This window comes from Epinephelus fuscoguttatus, linkage group LG23, assembly GCF_011397635.1.
Source record: "Epinephelus fuscoguttatus linkage group LG23, E.fuscoguttatus.final_Chr_v1".
Classification (NCBI taxonomy): domain Eukaryota; kingdom Metazoa; phylum Chordata; class Actinopteri; order Perciformes; family Serranidae; genus Epinephelus; species Epinephelus fuscoguttatus.
This window is the reverse complement of record NC_064774.1, coordinates 9,981,714-10,002,769: the sequence shown is the minus strand read 5'-3', so window position 1 is coordinate 10,002,769 and position 21,056 is coordinate 9,981,714. Positions and strand designations below refer to the sequence as shown.

General features: G+C 43.5%; 1 protein-coding gene across 1 annotated transcript in view; it reads left to right on the top strand.

Annotated features, from left to right (window-relative positions):
• The window catches only part of ntn5 (netrin 5), a 32,266-nt gene that overhangs the window by 6,131 nt on the left and 5,079 nt on the right, over nucleotides 1–21,056 (top strand). Inside the window, exons 2-5 of the mRNA XM_049568447.1 lie at nucleotides 4,846–6,299; nucleotides 11,291–11,479; nucleotides 16,904–17,053; nucleotides 20,635–20,685. Coding sequence (XP_049424404.1) covers nucleotides 4,856–6,299; nucleotides 11,291–11,479; nucleotides 16,904–17,053; nucleotides 20,635–20,685 — 1,834 coding nt within the window. The 5' untranslated portion in view covers nucleotides 4,846–4,855. The remainder of the gene's footprint in view (nucleotides 1–4,845; nucleotides 6,300–11,290; nucleotides 11,480–16,903; nucleotides 17,054–20,634; nucleotides 20,686–21,056) is intronic.

The following is a 21,056-nucleotide window of genomic DNA, read 5'->3' as shown; positions in this document are numbered from 1 at the left end:
ACTTCTTAAAAAAGGCAACAGAAGACATAATGTACAAGAAATATAGACAGAAAACAAAAGCAATAATTAAAAGCAAATAGACGTGTGCAACACTGCTGCAAACGTGCAAATAAAAATCTCCTTTGCATAGGTGTAGGTTTTGTTTCAATACTGGGGGGACAAATATGATATGCATGTGCACTCTGGTTAACTTTTCTGCATCAGTTTATGCTGTAAATGTGTTTAATTTTGTCAAAATAAAAGTCCGCTGCTACTCCTGTGTTTTATAGAGGGGGACAAATGCATTTGTTCTAAATACTGAGGGGGACGTGTCCCGTGCGTCCACCCTGAAATCTACACTTAGGCTCCTTCATGCTCCATCTCGCGTCGTCTCTGATCTCAGAACATTTTCTCTGTTTTATTAGTCCTGTTTAACACCACCGTACTCGTAAAAATACACTGCAAGTCAGAGTCATTGTTTTGCAAGTCACAAGTAAGTCTTTGTACTTAAGTCCCAAGTCCTGAACTTTGAATTTCAAGTTCTATATGAGTCAGAATGCGCTCTCCACCAAATGTAATGTCATTTTAATCACAGAGGAGTAATATATTACATTTACAAAAGTCATGAATGCTTTTTAAAATTTGTATTTATTTGTTAAATCAAGTTTTGCAAAACAAGTGCAGCTAAACTTTATCATAAAAAGTAGTGGTGACATTGCATCTCATACTGGAGAACTGTTTTTATAGCTTTCTCTTCTTAAATTTGTAAGACATTTCCTGTAAGATTATTCCCCTATAAAGACATACTGTACACTGTTGAGTGTTTTCCTCCCATTATTCAAATATACTTAAAATAACCACTCCAATATATTGATTAAAAAAATGAAAATAAAAACTATTCTCCGACAGGCAAACACACACCGCTGTCAAAAATAATCACGTAACTATAATCAACAAATTGCCATTACTGCAGTAGTGTAACGTGGTGTGCCGAAGCTCTGTGTGTGGTTTGTCCCAGTGGTGTTGCTGTACCCCAGCAGAGCACAGCTCATAGGTGCATTCAACTTAAGTTAATGTCATTTTTTGTGTTATATTCAGTGGAGGAGGAAGTACTCAGTCACTTTGCTTCAGTAAAAGTATGAATACCACACTTAAAAGTTAAAAAGTGAAAAGTGCTGCAGGGAAAACGTCACTTAATGCTACTTTTTTAGTTTATTTTGAACCGTTAAAGTCATGACTGTTTTAATTTTGAACCATAAAAAAATGAATAAGTAAATAAATAAATTAATTGCTTTAGGAAAAATTATGTAAATATAATCAGGACAATGTACTTTAAGTATGAAAAGTAAAAGTACCAAATGCCAAAATAAATAAATAAAATTCTTTAGTAAAAGTGTAATCTAATCAGGACAATGTGAAATTGCAGAAAAAACCCCCCCCCACAAAATTACTTCCAAAAATTTGACTTAAACGTGTATCAAAATAGTCGGCAATTAATTTTCTGTCAATCAGCTAATTTTCAGCGTTACTTTAATAAACTGTTGAGCAGATTAATAAGTTACAAAACATCATAATTTATAAACTCTTAGGATTTTTCTGCAAAAGTTTTAATTGTAAAGTAACTAGTAAATAAAGCCGTCAGATAAATGTGGTGAAGTAAAAAGTGCAACATTTCCAGCTGAAATGTCGTGGAGTAAAAGTATGAAGTGGCATAAAAAGAAAATACTCAAGTATCTCATGTTTGTACATGTGTGAGTAAATGTACTTTGTTACGTTCCACCACTGGTTTAATTGCTAAAATAGCCCACGTGAAGTCTGAGTTAAGTGTCAGTGATTTATTTTGTGCTGCATGTGTAATTTACATAGACAGCAGGAGCTTTTACTCATTGCATATTCACACAGTATACTGTATAGCCGCACTGGCATATGATAAATGACATAATATATAATAGATTTTTTTTTTAGAAGGTGGGGTGGATGCTAGTTAACCATTTGTTATTTTCTCCTGTGACTTGATTTGATGCCGTCAGATTGGTTCAAGCAAACAAATTAAGTGTCGACTTGCTGGGAATTCATAGCGTCAGTTAATCAATTCAGGGAATAAATTGGGGAGACGTGAAGTCCAAGTGAAGTCATTGGTGTTAAAGTCCAAGTTCAGTTGTAAGTCTTTTATTTAAATTTCATTTATCAAGTTGAGTCTAAAGTCATCGAATTTGTGCCTTGAGTCCGACTCGAGTCACACCTCTGTTACAAGTGAGTATAATACTGACTCTGATAGGGGGAAAACTAATTAATTTAAGCCACTAACTGAACTTTGACATATTAAGTCCCACTAAATCCACTTTAATTCAGTGTTCTAAGACAATAGAGTAAACTTCCAACAGGGGGGTGAGTAGTTTATCTAGGCGATATATATGCTCGACAAATGACTTCAGCCTGCATATATATAGCAGTGCCTTCGTTTCTGTTCACCCAGCAGACACATTTCAGCATAATGAAATATAGAATGGCATTATGAAACAAACGGGGACTGCAGAGCACGAACATGAGCGTCGCTCTCCCCGCTCTCCTCTGTTCGACTATGCTGTAAACATGCCCCCAGGTTGTCAGCAAGTATTTTTCCAGCCCCTTGCCAGCCAAGCATAGCTGCTTCTAAAGATCACCCGCCGGAGATGTTGATCTCATCTTACCACTATTTGGCTGTATAAGCTTTTTGAACACACACACACATCGCTGCCAAGTCGCTTCAAAACTTTTCAAAATGGAAATTTGTATTCTTTGAGGGTTAGACCTCAGAAAAAGGGCTGACGGCGTCTTTTAAACATTAAGAGACTTGGTGAGTCGCTCATTTTCCTGTTATCAGACGTCACTTTAGCAGGAATGCCGCTCGTCTTCAACATGTTCTCCCGACACCCGGCTGTGTGAATTTATGGAAAGCAGCAGAGAAAAACCGTTGAAACCATATCCGGTGGGTTACGGTGGCGGTGCCAGACAGATGATCTGGTTTCGGGAGAGTCTGGATTTGGCCTAGAGGGGCGCATTAAAAAACCTCAGGGGCCTCGCTCCGCTGAGCATCCATTTATCAAAGTGGTTGTAATGGGCCGATGTTTAATTAGTCATGTAATGTGACAAAGACAAGAGCAAGTGCATGTCATGGGAATGTTAAACAAGCGCCGCCTTCCTCTTGTAGCCTCGTCCCAACCCTGAACCCCCCCCCCCTCCCCCGTCCGCCTACGCTCGCTCCTCATCCACAGTGAATTCCTCCACCGCTTCCCTGAATCCTCTGCTAACCTTTACCCTGCACATAATCCCTTTGACACTGGCTTCCCTTCGTATGCAGCCGGAGCACTGACACCGAATGAAACCAGAGATCTAATTAATCATCCGATCAACTTATAAGTGCTGCTTTCTATCAGTGCGTTCAGGTTCCCGTGGGGCATGTCTCGACACGTCAGGAATGACCAGCCGAGGCATTCTGGACCTCAGGAATGTGGTCAAGCGGCACCGGGGTCACAGACAGGCGCTCATCGCTGCGCTCTGTGCTTGTTTCCTGTAGCAACACCACAAACAGGCCTGATCTTGGCTTGTGTCCTAACCCAGGTCTGGCCGATCCACAGCGGTGTCAGGAGCAGAGCAGCGTGTCCGAGGTAGTGCCACGGCCTCCTCGCAGGCCCCTCGGAGCTGTGTGGTCCCCGAGGGGAGCCTCATATTTCGGTGGTTGGCTAATTGAGCGGGATGACGAGGCCGGAGAGGCTCTCAGCCCCGTCCTCTCCTACGGGTTTGGTTTATGCAGCCCTGCTGACTTTGCTGTCAGTGTCAAACGCTTGTTAGGACATCATCAATCTCGCAGCAGTTAAGAATATTCCCAGAACAGAATGAAGGGGGCAGGTGATAGATGAGGAAGGGAAAGTTGTTTGAAAATGTGGAGGGAATATTGATGAGAAGGAAAGATACAAGGAAAGTAAAAGTGGCAGGTGTTCTGAGGAAGGAACAAATAAAAGAAGTGCTTGTTGGGAATGTGCTCCGGGCGGTGAAAACAATAAATCACTGCTTCCAGAGAATGCATTGTTCATTTTGTCCGCATGCCAAAATTAACGCTCTCGGGTATCGAACCTTGACAAGAGAAATAAATTACACTCATCACCAGTTGCAAGAGACGGGAAGGGATTTGTTCACGCAGCAGACGTACACAAGTCCGTGTTTGTCTTTACCACGGAAGTTTCCATGTAGGGGCTCAAGCCGAACACACATTTCGATCTATAAATCATCTCCTACCATCCTCAAGACTAATCTCCAGCTCCTCTCCTTCCCCTCATTTCTTTTTCTCATTCTGCTCGATAACACTTCACACCGCTCATGCTCAGGCCCCTCGCTCGCCTGCAGCACTGACCGACGGTAAAGTGATTTGAAAAGGAGGGCCATAAACGTGATGGATGTGGTCCAGCTCGGGGTTTAGCCCCAGCTGTCGGGCATGTTTTTTGTCATTTCAGACAGACCCGCTGGGTGCGCGCCCTTCTTCATCCACTCTTCTCGGGGTCGAGGGGAGTTTTAAGACAGATATGTTCTTAAAGGCTGTCAAGGTCACAGGTTCAAACCGGTGGCTGACACTACTGTGAAGATCAGGGATTACATTTTTACGGGATGAGATCTTTACTGGCATCTACTGCAAGCCAATAAGGTGCAGTTGAAGTGATGCAGTGAGCTGGTATGGTGTGTTTTCAATAAAGGCACAGGTGGTCTATCTTAGATTTCCTGCTCTGGCTTCAGATGCGAGTCATATAAATCAATCAGTTTGTGTTTTTTTTTTCCGTTTATGATCTCGCTCCCATGGTTTTCTTTTAAACATCATCTTATTTTCTTCCACAGGCTCGATGACATGATGTTCCTGCCCTTCTCCCCTCCCCCCTCCACCTCTCTCTTCCCCATTTTCCTTCTACTCCTCCTTTTCCTCCCTCCATCCTTCGTCTCCTCTTCTCTCTCACACACCCCATTGAGCTGGACTTCGCCTCACGACCCCTGCTACTACCTAGACGGCCGCCCGCGGCACTGCCTGTCAGAGTTCATCAATGCTGCCTATGGCGTCCCGGCCAATGCCAGCCACTCGCTACAAGGCTCCGATTATGACAGCAACATCACCACCCTGACGGACCTCCACAACCCCCACAACCTCACCTGCTGGATGGCTCGTGGAGGTGCGGACGCCGGAGACTGGATCATCACGCTACCTCTGGGCCGCCGCTTTGAGATCACATACATAAGTTTGCAGTTTTGCCAACAGGGGGAGCCGTCTGACCCCATTTCGATCTCCATCCTCAAGTCAATGGACTATGGGCGCACCTGGAGGCCGATGCAGCACTACTCCAGCGACTGCTTGGGAAACTTTGGGATGCCCTCGCAGACGGTGGCTCAGACAAGACACCAAGAGACAGAGCCGCTCTGCTCAGACCCTCGACCCCTGCAGAAGCAGAGAGGCGGCATGGTGTTGGCATTCTCCACCCTGGATGGACGGCCATCCTCGCCTGATTTTGACTACAGCCACACCCTACAAGACTGGGTGACGGCCACGGATATCCGTGTGGTCTTCCACCATGTGTCCAAAGACGTTAAAGTGGGTACACCAGATAAGAAAGAGGAGGTGCGATGGCGTGACAGTGCAGAGGAAGACAGAGGGACTGGGCTTCTGAGGTGGAGATTGGGCTCTAAGGGTCGCACCGGAGGTCAGGACAAGTTAAACACAGAAAACACACTGGCATTTTTTGAGAGGGAGATTAAAAACTCAGACATAAGGGAGAGGCACAAAGTGGACAAACATGTACGGAAGGGACATTATAAAGGGTCAGATCAAGACGAAGATGGACACAATGTGACCAGCAAGGAAGGAGGGGACAGTTTTAGCACGCTCACTTCCTCAAAGAAAGGTGGGAGAGCCAGAGGGCGTGGCCGCAAGAAGGAAAACAACCACTGGCTGCCTTGCCCCGTTGGAGGTTGTAATTGGACGGTTGAGGGGCGGAGCAGGAACAACAAGGGGCGGGAACTGAGGAAGAGGAGGAACAATAATCTCAATGCGAAACAAAGCTCCAGGAATCTGCAGGCGGCCCCACCCTCTGCCCTCCGAGCTGCCCTGGCTCTCTCAGACATACAAGTTGGCGGCAGGTGTAAATGTAACGGACACGCTTCCAAGTGTCGCCGTGACGACACAGGCCAGGCTGTGTGTGTGTGCGAGCATCACACAGCAGGGCCAGACTGTGATGTGTGCGAGGATTTCTTCTGTGATAGGCCGTGGCATCGAGCTACACCCACGCACCCAAACCCTTGTGTTGGTGAGTCCTGCATCCTGTCGCTGAATTAAATCATGAAAAGAAAATGTTTTTGAGACTGTCCTCCAAAATGCGACTACACAGGGTGTTTTTACAGGCAGAAATTACACCGTTTATTTACACTTTTTATTGCGTGGCGACCTCTAATGGCCATAGTGAAGGAGGAAGTCAAGCAACATAGTATAAGGAGTAACAAAGTCCACTTACAGACAGTGGGTGGGTCAAACAAGCACCAGACTTTAATTCATGAGACTGGTGTTTGTGTCCCTGTGAAACCAAAAGTCAGTGAAGTTATTTTAACAATACAATATAGTCTGTTAACATAAGAGATACGTTATGTTACCTTAGTGACAAACATTTATTTTAAGCCAAACCATGATGTTCTTTCTAAACCTAACCATGTAGTCTTTATGCAACTGTGACTGTTTCGTAATGTTACACATGTGTTTTAAATTGCCCCTGTGGGTCGTATTCAGAGGTATGAAAATATGACTTATGTGGTTGTATGGCTAGGAGGACTTCTTGAAATTTTAAGATGATGAATAAACATATGAAACACACCACACAAACTTAAAAGAAAAGGCAGAGTGGGGGAAGTGACATGTGACATGTTTGATTTATTTAGATATTTATTTATTTATGTAAACACTACCACACAAAAAAATCAATCAAATATTCAATTCCAAACAATAGAAAAAAATATCTACACATATTACACAGTATACTGTAAGCACTTCTAATCAATTTACGTGGTGCTCCAGCAATTTATTATAGCACTCCCGTCAAGCTGGGGAACACAGAGACACATAACCCAACACATTTTCACTCCGACCTTGCCACATATTGACATTTGGTCGTGGGCTTTCCAGGTCCACATATGACGTGCAAGGTAACCTGGGTGTGTTGGTTGTTGACGTTCTGGGACACTGTGTCAACTTCTGCCTGTTACATGCATTGTCTTCTTTCAAAATACACTTCTGTTTTCACAGGAACTTTACAGTTTACATACAGTCTCTTTCAAAATAAAAGCACTACGTCAGTAGGACAATGCCGTCTTAAGGGACGTGAACACCAGCCTCCTGGGTGAAAGTCGATGTTTGTTTGACCCGTCCACCACCCCTCTTGCCTGCCCTACTTGGATTTTCGCAGTCTTTTCGTTCTTGTCCGTCCACGTTTCCCCCTGACGCTGCCAAGCGCTGTTAAACTATAAAAAGGACAGGCTGCATATCATGCTAGCGTTAAAGGACAGCTTTTCTTAAAGGTGTCTGTCGCCGGCGACTTCGGAGTGAGACAAGGTTGCATAAATTGGTCAAACTTATTCCAATAAAAGATATTATACGGAGGAATATTAGGACCAGGCGTGGGAGGGGAAATGAGAGGAAGATTTTTTTTATTTAGCATTTCAAAAATTAAGTCGAAATATTGAGAATAAAGTCAGACTTTAAGTGTTTGTACCAGGCATAAGAAAAAAATAAATCAGGAGGAAGATTTTCTAATTTGCATTTCAGTGAAGTCAAAACGTCAAAAGTAAAGTCAGCTCCTCTGCTCCATCAAATTGTGTCTTATCATACAACATGGCCTCTCTGTATTGCACAAAGGTGTAACTATTAATTCCCTTGCATCTGTCTATGGAAAGCTATTGCAGACTGCACGAATGAGGTCACCTCTTACAAGTTTGTGAGTTTCTTCCCTCTGATCAGACGCATTTTTTGCACAATCTCTTCAAAATCCCAATACTTTTACCACGCTGTGTCTCTTTGCAAAAAGATACATAACTTCCTTGTTACTTATACCAATTCTGAAGTGAGGTGACCATATGAGGTAGCGCTAGTAGTTTTATTTTCTCTCAAAAGTTCGACTTTAATCTCGAAATGTTAAGTTTAAGTCTAAGTTTTTTAACAACATTATAAATCTTGTTATGCAATTTATTTATTTATTTATTTATTTTAAATCTCATGCCTGACACTAATACTCCTTCTTAATATCCTGAATGTTCGGAGTATAAGAAACAGATCCTACATTTCCCATAATGCAACTGGATAGTGTCTTTTGTTCAACACTATTTCTTTAAATCTCTACTCTGACATTTTGTTATGCAAACTTTAGCCCTATTCATTTACCAGCAGACCTCAAGTGATTTAAAATTCACCCACCACGTCTGTGTTTTGTGTGACACACTGCACAGGATGAGCAAAGTCTATATTTCATTCCAATTTCCTCACATTATCCTTTACATATGATGCTCACAGTCATTTCTACCTCCACACTACACAACACAGAAACACCACAAAGCACTTATAGAGGTGATGTATGGTGTTCACCTCCATTTTTCTTTTAAACGTGGGCTTCAAACAAACAGCACCAGTTCTGTTTCATATTGTCACACATCATCCATCTCAACATCTTCTGAGATTTCGCTCTTCTGATGGATTTGAGCTTGCTTTTTCCAGGAACGTGTTTCCATGCTGCGTAGAGAGATGATCTTCCTCCTGCATCCAAAATGCTGTCAGAACTTTCTTTTGTAACTGCCAACGCAGCCTCCATAACTCTGAACTGGGAGAGAGGCCGAAAAATACAACCGTAAATCACAGAGATGCTGAGTTGCAGGGGACTAATGTTATCACATGACCTCTGTTTGGCAAAATATGGCGGGTAATTTGCAGAGGAATTTTTACTTGACAAATTACGGACATGGCAGACTCGCAGGGGATTAGGATCACAGACAACCTCGGCAATTACGACAAATTAGTAGAAGTCCCCAGGTAATATTAGTCCTGTACGAGGAGGGCTTATGTTGATGTTGAGATGACATCAGGGTTATTTTCTCCCCCGGAGTCAGAGTAGAAATGATATCTGCTTTCACAGGCTGAGTAGTACTCCTCATGACAAGTAAACTGAACTTTGCGTATGCCTGTATGTGTAAAATTAATGTCTGTAAATCAATATACTGAGGTACTGAACCAGCACAAGCCAAGCTAACGCTGTTTTCAACTTTGACAAACACTTTCCAATATAAGCACCATGTCACGAATTTTAATTTTGGCCGGCATTTAGTTACTTTCCAATTAATTTGACTTTGTGGTGATAATATGGACAGGCTTTTTAATGTATCTGTGTGTAACTGGGGATGTCTGTGCCGTGTCGTCAATTGACCTATGGCTAAGCCACGCCCCCCTCCACTCACTCGGACAAACTATCAACATTCAGTGCCCGGCGCTATGGCAGGTGTCACAGTACACGGCATTTCGCAGGAGGCAATTGATGATTTTTGGAGACATAACGATCAGATGTCATTGAGAAGTAACCAAAAGGGCCTAAACTACGCATTGGAGGAATATATTCATCATTTTATTGTTGAGAAGCTCGATGAAAAGCTTAAATTACAAGCCTAAATTTACAGGTCACAGTGTACGCTTGTGAACCGCATCTCGTTGCCGTCTCCATCAAAGATAACAAGTTAAAGTGCCACTGAAGTTCAGGTTTTTGGCTCAGAATATGAGAAAAGGATAACGGCCTTTTTACCATCTCTACCAAGAGTGTCTCTCCGTTAGTTTGGTGCTACAGTATTTACACTGAATCATTCAGCATAACGTTTGCCAACCTTTGTTATCTCTGCCATTACAGATAAGTTAATGAAGCTAAGCTCCAGAAGTTAACGTTAGCTTAACTAGAGCCCTTTGGACAACAGCTAACAATGATGTACCATCACCAAAGTACAAAACTAGAACAAAATAGGCTAATGGACTCCCAGCAAACAAGGTGACATGATGAACAACGCAGCTAGGAGCTAACGTTAGGCTAACTTTAGCTAACGCGTTGCTAGAGATGTTAAAGATAACTTTATATTTCTTTCCAGCAAAGTGACAATATGTTGCCTCAAACACAATGTTGACTTACCTTAGAACGGATGTAGACATCATTGTTAATCTTATTCACGTTGAGTTGATGTTGTGGTCTAACGTTACCACACAACTTTATCCAAAGGAGACACTTTTCTCGGTTGAGATGTGGTTTAAAGTGTAAAAAATACACCTCGTCACCCAGCCTCTCAGGATACCTTTCGTCAGAGTTGCATGTACCTCATGCACACCGTTTGACCATTTTTAAACTTCAAATCTCAGAAAAAGCTCATAAAACTGAACAAAACTGACTTTCTGTAATGCATTTCAATGGACGTCCAGGCAGAGTGTATGGGAATGGCTATACGCACTGTGATTGGCTCATTGTGTTTGAGGGCGGGACTTAGCCATAGGTCAATGATAAAGATGCCGTAACACCAGGCCCCACCTTTGTATCGTTACCCTGTGGCAGAGGAGTTGGTTTGGGCCATTTTACTTACATGGAGCTTCTGCATTTTTATCTGTCAAAGTCAGGATAAACAGAAATCAGGGAGCCCTGGTTGCCTCAGGGTTTGGGGCCCCGACCAAGAACTGCCGAGTCGTGGCAATGTGGTTCATGGTTGGAGTCTGGCACGAGGCTTCTTCTATTGCATGTCAAATTCCCCCTGTCGTCTTTCTGCTGTCAGCTCTTGATTGAGAATGTAAATGTTCCAAGTATACAAGAAAATAAACAGACGGCAGCTCCAAAGATGTCACAGCGTCGTGGCGTCTTCATAACGCAACAATTATGCAACAACTTCCCCTTTCCCAAGTTTCAGAGACTCAGATGCTTCTATCAGGGCAGAGGTTTTGCCCTCCTACGTGGATCGTCCTTTGTTCCATCTGCTATCGCTTATCTTAACCACTAATTGTCCATGATTCCCCTCTGACAGTGTGTAACTCTGGATTCTGTGTGTCTGTATTGTACTGTCTGTTTTGTTTTACCCATGACTACTGTATGTACCCAAATTGCCCCTCTGGGACAAAGTTTTTCCCTTACCTTACCCCTGACCCTAAAGTTGCCCATTAAAACGGAGCCAATCCAACACATTGGTTGTGATGTCTTGTGATGAGCATTTCCATCGCTAATATTTATTATTTCTCTCCCTTGTCCAGCCTGTGAGTGTAACGGCCACTCCAACAAGTGTCGCTTCAGCATGGAGGTGTTTCAGCAGTCGGGCCGGCGCAGCGGAGGTGTGTGTCAGAAGTGTCGCCACCACACGGCCGGACGCCACTGCCAGTACTGCCAGAACGGGTACACCCGCGACCACAGCAAGCCGTTGAACCACCGCAAGGCCTGCCAACGTTAGTCACTATGTGTGTGTGTGTGTTTAAAAGGGTTAAAGGAATGCTCCAAATGATCATTTGTATATCAATTACTCACCCTGTGTAAAGTTGAATTTGTATCGAAAACCTTGTTTTTCTTGCGTGCGTCCGTGTTGAACGAAGAATCCAAAAATGGAGAAAATACTTTGTGAATTTAAGTCATAGGGGTCCATGTTCAACAACAGCGAAACTATATCAGAACATCAGTTTACAAACTTGTGCAGCATAATTCAAGTCTCATTTATCCAGTGGTATGCTCAGTGCCTCCCAAACACGCAGTCCTTTCCAACAAGGAGCTGAACGTAAAGTAAAACGATAATTTTACTGTACCTTGCTGAACACAGGAGCTGCAGGTCTACTGCTGCCTTGATCTATCAGTTATCCCCGCCAGGTGTAATTATGTGTTTAGTTGTGTGTGTGAGAATGTGTGTATCTGTCTGTCTGCAGCCAAGCTCACAAACTACTGGACCAGTCAGCCGAATATTTCGTGTTTAATACCATCACTGAGTGCTGACTCCTCACTCCGCTTAACCAGTCGGTAGGGGCTGCAAGTTTTCAGGGAATCATCGAGACTAAAAATGACAAGCCTTTCCATCTGTTGCACGCCACATTTTGGCATTCATCACAGCTCAAAAACTGACATCCACAGAAAAGTTTGTACTGTAGCATCTGCAGATTAATCCCATAACTAATATGTTACGATCCACTAAAGTTAGGCACGATATGAGATGAATAAATCCTCATTTTTTTGTTATTTTTGCCACCATTTTGACCGTAAGGGAGCCAGGAGGGACAATTCCCTAAATTCTTTGCGGTCCAGCTACAAACCAGTTTTGCGTCAGACTTGCAGATTTTGTTGATTTGCACATTCTTCCTTGATATTTGTGCTTCTAGCATGAGTAAATTAGCAGAGTATGTAGTTAAATGGTTTCTTTTGTTTGTTTTAATTGTTTATTGTTGTAATTTCCTACTTTGCTGTGTCGTAGCCCTCAGACAAAGTTAATACTGTTCAAAGTCCAGTTATTAATTAATTACATGGATTAAAGATTTGTGGCTGAGTTTTAGCCATTTAAAATACATTCGTCCTCCATTAGGCTACATTGTAGGCAATCTACATTTCACATACAGTGCCTATTAGCAATAAAAAAAAAAATGGATCTGCTTTGTCCATCAAAAATGAAGGACACGTTTTTTAATTCGCCTCTGGGCTACTTCCAAAATTCTCACTCCAATCTCGTCACGTATCGACGTTTGGTCATGGACTTTCCATGTCAAGATATGACGTGCAAGGTACCCTGGGTGCGTTCGTTGTTGACGTTCTGGGACGCTGTGTCATCTTCAACCTGTTTGATGCACTGTCTGTTTTCGAAATACATTGGTACAACGACTTGATGTTCTTTCCCTCCAATAACAAACGCACACGTGATTGGGTTTTGCTTTACATTCATACGTAAGGCGAACACGAGCCTGTTGGACCCATCCACCACCCCGCCCTACCTGGACTTTCGTTGTTACAGAATAACGGTATCTGGCCATGTATCATGCTAATGTGAAAGGTCTTTTTTTGCTGGTGTCTGACACCAGAAGTCACTGACCAAGCGCCAGTATTCGATGACTTCGGAGTGAGACTGGCTTAACCTGGCAGAGATCTGTACTACACTGAGTAAAGCTTTCTAGTTTCTTTGTGTAGATGTGTGACTTTGGCGTTTTAGTGTTTGATTCAGCAAGGTCACACAGTAAAACAAACAGACTACCAATTGAGGCAGTGGTGCACCAGCAGCTCTCGTGTCCTCCTGGATTCTTCCATCTCCGTGGAGGCATGCAAGAAACCCAAGTTGTCTTCGCAAATTCAGTGTAGCACAGGGTGAGAAACTGATATACAATGGTCATCTGGGGGGTGAAGGATTCCTTTAAGGGGATGAAGGAAGTGTATATCTTGTTTGTGTATTTGCGCATAAGCATGGCCGAGTAACTCAAATAACCAACTGTGCATTCCTGGAAGATGAAAAGCAAAACACAGTTTGAGAGACGATGTTTATGTCTCACTGTCTCTCTGTGTGTTTACATGCCCACTCTGTCTCCGTACACAAGTGTTTATGGGGTGGTTACATTGTGAGAGCGGGCAGCTATTCCTGTTAGCGATTCGCACACAAAAACACCCACTGAGCTGCCACCTGTATCCCCATCGTTACCACCGGCTGGCATCTGCTGTGACCCCTGACCTTTGACTGGTCACATGTCCTAAGTGACTGTGACACTCAGGCATGTGGAGGCTTGACCACAGGCCTAATATATCCAAAGATAATGGGCTCTCTTTGAGTCTGACACGCGCAGGGATGAAAAAATATCAGCTGTGATTAAACGTCCCCGTATTTTTTTATTACTTTTTATGAAACCATAGCAAACTGCAGATTCATATCCTCCACCGCACAGTCACACGTCCCAGCTTTAATTTACCGATGCTTTATTTCACAGAGTTACTCTTCAGAGGCTGATTATTCATTCTCTCGAGTCAGGTTGTTTGGACTCACTGTAAGGATTTGTGTAAATATTACCAGAGTGTGAGCAGAGTCGCTGAAGTGCGGCTTCCTCTCCCTATCTGTCTTCTCTCATCGGGGCTTACGCTGTGATAGTGGTGATAAATAAAAAGCTTTGCAGTATAAACCGTGGCAAATCCAGGCAGTAATCATTATACAGCATCACAACAGTGACATTAACAGAACAAAAACAGATGAAATGAATTAAAATAGACAAAGGATTGGTCTACGTCTTGGTGGGCTGAAAGCATCAGGGATGACAACGGGACCTTATTTCCTATTCCTGAGAAATCATGACAAATAACCAATTCAGATCATCACCGCCATCATGTGACATTCAGGCGATAGCTCTACAGGGGAATTTGTCTTTGTTTGTACAACAAGACAGCTACAGACCAGCTTTTATGGGGTAGAGTAGAGGTCTTTGCTCAAGGACATTCCCTCAGGACGGATGCTGTCAAACAGGATTAAACCTGGGTCCCGTCACTGATGGATGGTCTCTTTAATCCTGTTTACTGTCCTCTGTGCAGCCGTCACAAAAGTTTGGCTTCATATATCTTCAACTTGCTTTCGTGTTGTCTAAACTCGATGTGGTCGTCTCCACAAATCCAGGACAATTCAGCCAAATATAACTTGTTTCCATGCCTTTTGCTCTGTTCATACAAATGAAACCTATAAGATTTTAAGCCAACACATTCTCACTCTGACATCATCACATATTGACGTTTGGTCATGGATTTTCTACGACGTACAAGGTACCCTGGGTGTGTTGGTTGTTGACGTTCTTGGACACCGTGTCAAGTTCTGCCTGTTACATGCACTGTCTTCTTTCAAGATGCACTTCTGTTTTTACAGGAAATTTACAGTTTGCATACAGTCTCTTTCAAAATACAAGCACTACATTGGTACAACACCAAGAATTGATGTTTTTTTTTCCTTCAACAACAAATGCAAGTGGTTGGGTTTAGGAAAACAGAACAGGGTTTGGCTTTAGAATCTTATGGGACGCGAACACTGCTCTCCTGGGTGAAAGTTCGTGGTCGTTTGACCCGTCCATCACTCCTCCGACCCACTGTTCTTGGACTTTTGCCAGCCTAACTTTCAATTCACTGCCCAAGTGCCACATTTCGACGACTCTGGAGTGAGACTGGGTTGTACAAGCACAACCACAGTTTTCTACCACATGATAGCCGAAAAGCTTCACTGGGAGTCTCAACCAATCATAAGTCTGCTTCTTTAAAACTGCACTGTGGACTTTTTTATATGTCAAAAAATGTGTCAAATGATCAAGTGCAATGTGAAAGGCATCACTGGTAGTGACAACCCCATAGAGCATGATCACCCATCTTTGCAGTTTCTGTAACAACTGGTGAACCAGGTGAGATTGGAGTCAGAGTTTGAATCAGTGGAGGCATGATGCAGAGGTTGAGTCAATCAACAGGCTGAATCCAAAAACACAAGAAAAGGACACAGGGAAACAAAAGGCTGGAACACTGGACACACAAGCTAGCAAACTGGCACTGAGAGAAAACAAGATCTCACTGAGAGGCCATTTACACGTTGCCGGCTATTTTCATAAACGGACATTTCACCGTCTCCGTTTTCAAAAAGATCTTCGTTTACACTTACCCGTGTATATATACACAAGAGCACACCAAACCTGTAGGTGGCAGTGTAACGAGAAGTTCAAGCCTTCCATGTATCCATTGTCACCATAGCAACATAGGTCGCACTTTTGACACAGGCGCAAGTTCCGGCGTATACTGTGACGTCAGCTGCCTATAACTCCGTTTATCTCAGTTTACATGCAAACGCGCAACCGGAGTTTTCCAAAATCTCCACTCTGGCTGGAGTTTTTAGAAAGACTCATTTTCAGAGGAGAAATCTCCGTTTGCTTGTAAACGAAGGGCACAAACGAAGGAAGATGTCTCCGTTTATCAAAATCACCGTGTACGTGTAAACAGCCTCTAAATACTCTGACGAGGGGAAGGATAATGAGGCACAGGTGAGGCTAATCAGGGCGGAGCAGACAATCAGACACAAGCGAAGTCATCACAAGGGAGGGAAAACACACAGGGGCAGGAAGTGAAGTGATCTGAAACAAGAGATGTGTGAATGAATGAAATAAGAAACATAACCCAAGAAACTTGAGCTGTGACAGTTTCCCTCATTTCTACGGAGCATTTTAGCATCTTTCAGCTCCATGTTTTGGTTTTACAGCGTGCAGCTTTTCTGTTTTGTTTCACTCTCACCACTCTCATCAGTGACGATATTAACATGATCACACAGAAAGCATTGAAGCATGAGAATTAAGCTTTTTGCTTGCTGTTTTTGCGTTGCTACAGGCCTCGAGTTGAAAAAAGCACCACCATCATTTCTGCTTTTTTTTTCCATTGTCCAATTGGATGGACCAACTGGTGGTATTCCCCATGACCCACCCTCTTTTTTAGGGTCTCATGTACCCACACAGATCTGTTTATCTGCTGACAGCCTCTCACCCTCAACCAGAGCTACAACAAGTACCCTCTGCCTCAACATTTTAGGAACTAGCTATGGTCAATGCCGTTTTCAGCAGGCTGCTGTTTTAGGTTGAAAGTTTCGATAAACCGTTGTACACTTCTTGCTCTGCACCAAACAGTGGACAAATTTAGCAATTAGCTATGAACACATTGGAGCATCTAGCAGCTAAAGAGCCAGATGTTTCCCGCAGGAGCTGGTGGAGACCAAAACAGAGATAAAAGAGGGCTGAAAATGTTAGATGGAAAGAGACACAGCATTACGCATGTTTGCTAACACGCCACACTGTTAACTTCATACGGTGAATAGTATGTCTGTAGTATTTTCAGCTTCTCGTTCTCCTTTTCAGCATGTCAGTGCCATCCTTTGGGAGCAGTGGGTCGCTGGTGTAACCAGACATCAGGTCAGTGTCTGTGTCGTGAAGGGGTGACCGGCCTCAGGTGTAACCGCTGTGCCCCGGGATACAAACAGGGCAAGTCCCCTCTGCGGCCCTGCATACGTAAGTCAACTACCAACACTACAGCCTAGCCACTTGAAGAAAATGTAATTTTACGATTTGTTAACCACAGATACGTTACTTTTGTACATTACACATGTCATGTCAGCATTTCTAAAGCGATGTGGTACAGTATATGAGCTGACCTATTCATCAGGAGGTGGAGGGGATGGTGGATGGAGTGGCCTAGGCGAGTCATTACTATATTTCCAACAGAGATAGTGCCATGAGAAAGATTTGTTTTTTGTTTTTGTTTTTTTTACAGAGGCATCACTGCATTTCTAGCCGAGGTAGTACCATAAAAACTGTTGTTTTTTTACCAAGACATTGCTGCATTTCTAGCCGGGATAGTGCCACAAGAAGCTGTTGTTTTTACAGATACATTGCTGCGTTCCCTGCAGGGATAGTGCCTTGAAAAGCTGTTGTTTTTTACAGAGACATTGCCTCATTTCTAGCCAGGATAGGGCCACGAAAATGGTTGTTTATTTACCAAGATATCCCTGCATTTCCTGCTGGGATAACACCACTAAAATGGTAATTTTTTACTGAGACATTGCTGCATTTCCAGCACTGATTGCACCACCAAAAGTGAGTATTTTAAGCCAAACACATGAGCTTTTCCCAACATTAACCAAGTAGTTTTGTGCCTAAACACAACTTTGCGTTAACCACAGCATTATTAAAACATAAAGTTTCAACAAATCTGCTTTTAATAACACACACATTTAACATATCAGTGGTTTGTATGAATGTACAATGCCAATATGTATTCTGGCAATTGGGCTGAGTATTAATGTTTAATCAGAATCTGGAAAACTAGTGGAAGTTGTCTCTGAGGAGCAAAAGAAAAAGGTAGCACAATATTTTAGAGCCGAAAAAACATTAAAAGAGAAGCTCCCCTCGACGCTGGCTTGTCATAACAGTTACCACGGTCTTTCCCTAACCTTGTGCAAGTAGTTTGAGTCTCCTAAACCTTTATCATGAAGAGGGCAGCTCAGAAAACAATCATATGAAGCTCAGATCAGATGCTCAAGGACTTGTTTTAATATGGATTATGGGTCTTAACTTCTCTCAGCATTCACTGCATGCCACCCCACTTAAATAAATCAAACTTTTAATAGTTTGTAGTCAATCATAACAAAGTGACCGCTTTAATTTCTCCTTCAACCTCATTTGCTTGCAGCCTAAATGGATTAAACCTCCTATCAAGCTCTCTAAGCCTTTATCAAGTAGTAGCTCAATATAAAAGGGGCCGCTGCCGTCCAGACTAATTTGGCCCGATCTCCCAGCGTGTCCCCTTCTCATCATCCCTAGAGACGGTTTCCATAGCAGCGTTAACATGAGCTGACCGCTACAGGGAAACCTCATCTCCAGCTGATGTGGGATCAGCGTCAGATCAAGTGGATTGTTGCTACTCATATCTGTGCGCCTGGCCAGCACCGAACCTCAGCCCCGAGCGCTAATCCACGTGCGCTTCCCCGGCTCATCGCGCGAGTGCCGACAACCACACAGGCAATGACGCTGGGTAAGCCCCAATCAGGTGACATAGGGAGCCAGCGGCGGCGAGCTTCACACCTGTTGTGCAGCTCAAAACGGCCCCCATCACAGGGCCCAGACCCATAACTCTCCCAGTGAAAGGAGTGAGTGAAAGAAAACCTTGTTTGTTTTTACTGCCAGACCATCTCAGGCTATGTATAGCATCTCTTACCCCCTACCACCACCTCTAACACCTCGCCTCTCATCAGACAGACCAAAAGGCACGCAGCAGCCAGGCTAAACTTAAAGTTAGCTCCCACTGTAGCTTTTTATCCACACTTTGAACGGCACAGGAAGTTTGGAGAATCAAGTATATGTCTCAGGAGCATAGCTACAGTATGTTCCCCAGCTCAATATCCTCTTAACATGACACATATAGGAGACTTTTCAAAAGGTTCCTAAGGAATGGTTTTGCCCATGGTCAAATGTTCAGTGTTTCTCTGGGTCAGTGTCTTAAAATCAACCATCTACTGCTCATCGATGTTCGTCTTTCAAACGTGCAACCTCAAATTTGCAGCAACACAGTGTTTTTTTTTTTAACTTGCATTGTTGTCTGGCCACGTTTCCCCCTGACACAATTGGGCGCCATTTCACACTGATGGCGCCTATCATACCAACATCAAAAGGGCAGCTTCTTGCGTCTGCGTCTGACCCGGAAGTCACTGCCCAAGCGCCGGTATTTGATGACTTCGGAATGAGACCAGAGGCCTGTACTACAAAGTCAGTTCAACGTAAACCGGATATCGTCTCGTTATCTGGTTTGACTAAACCACAATGAAGGATGTATTCACTCTGGCACTATTTGGTCCGCTTTAAATGAACCCTGGTCCGCTTCCACGGATAGTTCGGCTTGCTTGGAGTGGTGTGAACGCTCATTCGAACTCTGGTGTGGACCAAACGAGCGAACCCTGGTCCGCTTGAAAACTGGGGGTCTCGGTTCACTTGCAAGTGAACCCTGGTGCTGTTTGCTTACAGTGGGAAATGTAAATGGACCAAAGAGAGGAAGTGAACCAAACACAGGAAGTGACGTAGAGCTCATCGCTCGCGTTATTTTTGTGGTGACCAAGCCCGCTGAAGGGGATGGATTTCTGTTTTTGGTCCTGGCCGGGTTTTTTTTCTTCCCTGTGCTTTTTTTCTTCCTGGTCAGTGGTCGTTTCGCGCAATACAGCCCCCAAACGAGCAGCTGTTGTAACTGCGTGACGTTGTCCAGGTCCGCTTTAAAAAGTGCAGTGTGAAAGTGAACCGAACCAAATGAAGGTGTGAAATTTTTCGGCATTCCCCGCCCAATCGAACCGAGTCCCTCGGAGTCAAAGTCTGATTTTTCATATTATTTTTTTAAAGGCAAAGTCTGTGTACGACTGCTTGTATTTAGATACAGAAAAATCTGTTTTATATTCTTCACAGCCAGATAGAGAGACATATTGTCTTAGTATCAGTAACAAAACTATTCTACAGTATCTAAAAATACAGATGCATTTACCCAATTTTGACCTGTCACATATACTGTATGTACGTATACATACAAACACACAGCACCCTCCTGTCTTTTTAAAGTGGGGGGTGTAGGGTGTCATTGGCCCAGTTGTGTCAGAGAGGACAGCACACGGACGGGGGGACGGAGTGTGAACTTGGTGAAATATGGCAGCACTGTCACACACTTTTACAAGAGGCCTGGATAATGTATGTACGCACCGGTTCACGGACACACGGGCAACTTTAATATACTGTGTTTAATGTTTGAGACAAAACCATACAAGAAGTGATGGTTCAACCTTATTAAAAGTCAAGTTTGTATCCGTGTGTGTGTGTGTGTGTGCTAGAGTGAGCCTCAGTTTTCTGGCCCATAAAAGGACCACACACACGTTTCTGACACTTGCTTATCTTCTGTGCAGACATGCCCCACGCACCGAGAGGCGTTCAGGCATAACACACATAACACACACAAAGCGACACACACGCTCTGTCTGCAGCAACCTGACAGCTCATGTGGGTACGCTGAAGCTTCTCTGTGTTCGTGCTCCTGCCTTAAACTGTGCTTATGTTTGCAGGAATTCAAGAGGTCGCTCCGACCCCAGTTTACCAACCTCAGTACAGCATAGGTGAGTAGATCTGCAGGCAGAAACCAGTGACACATATTTTAACCATCACTAAATACATACATCTGTTACATCTGTATTTTTCAATAGTATTTATACAAGTGCATTACATGGTGGTGGCATGTGATGTGTTAAAATCACATAACTGGCACCACATAAACAATGCTAATGGAACATTGCATAGGATCCTTTGTCGTCATGGACACATGAATTCAATGCCACACAACGGGCACTGGTTAATGTTACGACCCCTCTTTATACCACACATGGCGTAGGTAGTGTAAAGAGCAAGAAAGCTGATGTGTGAAGGAGGTTGGGGTGGTTCATGGGTCAAACAAACACGGACTTTCGACCAGGAGACTACCGCTCATGTC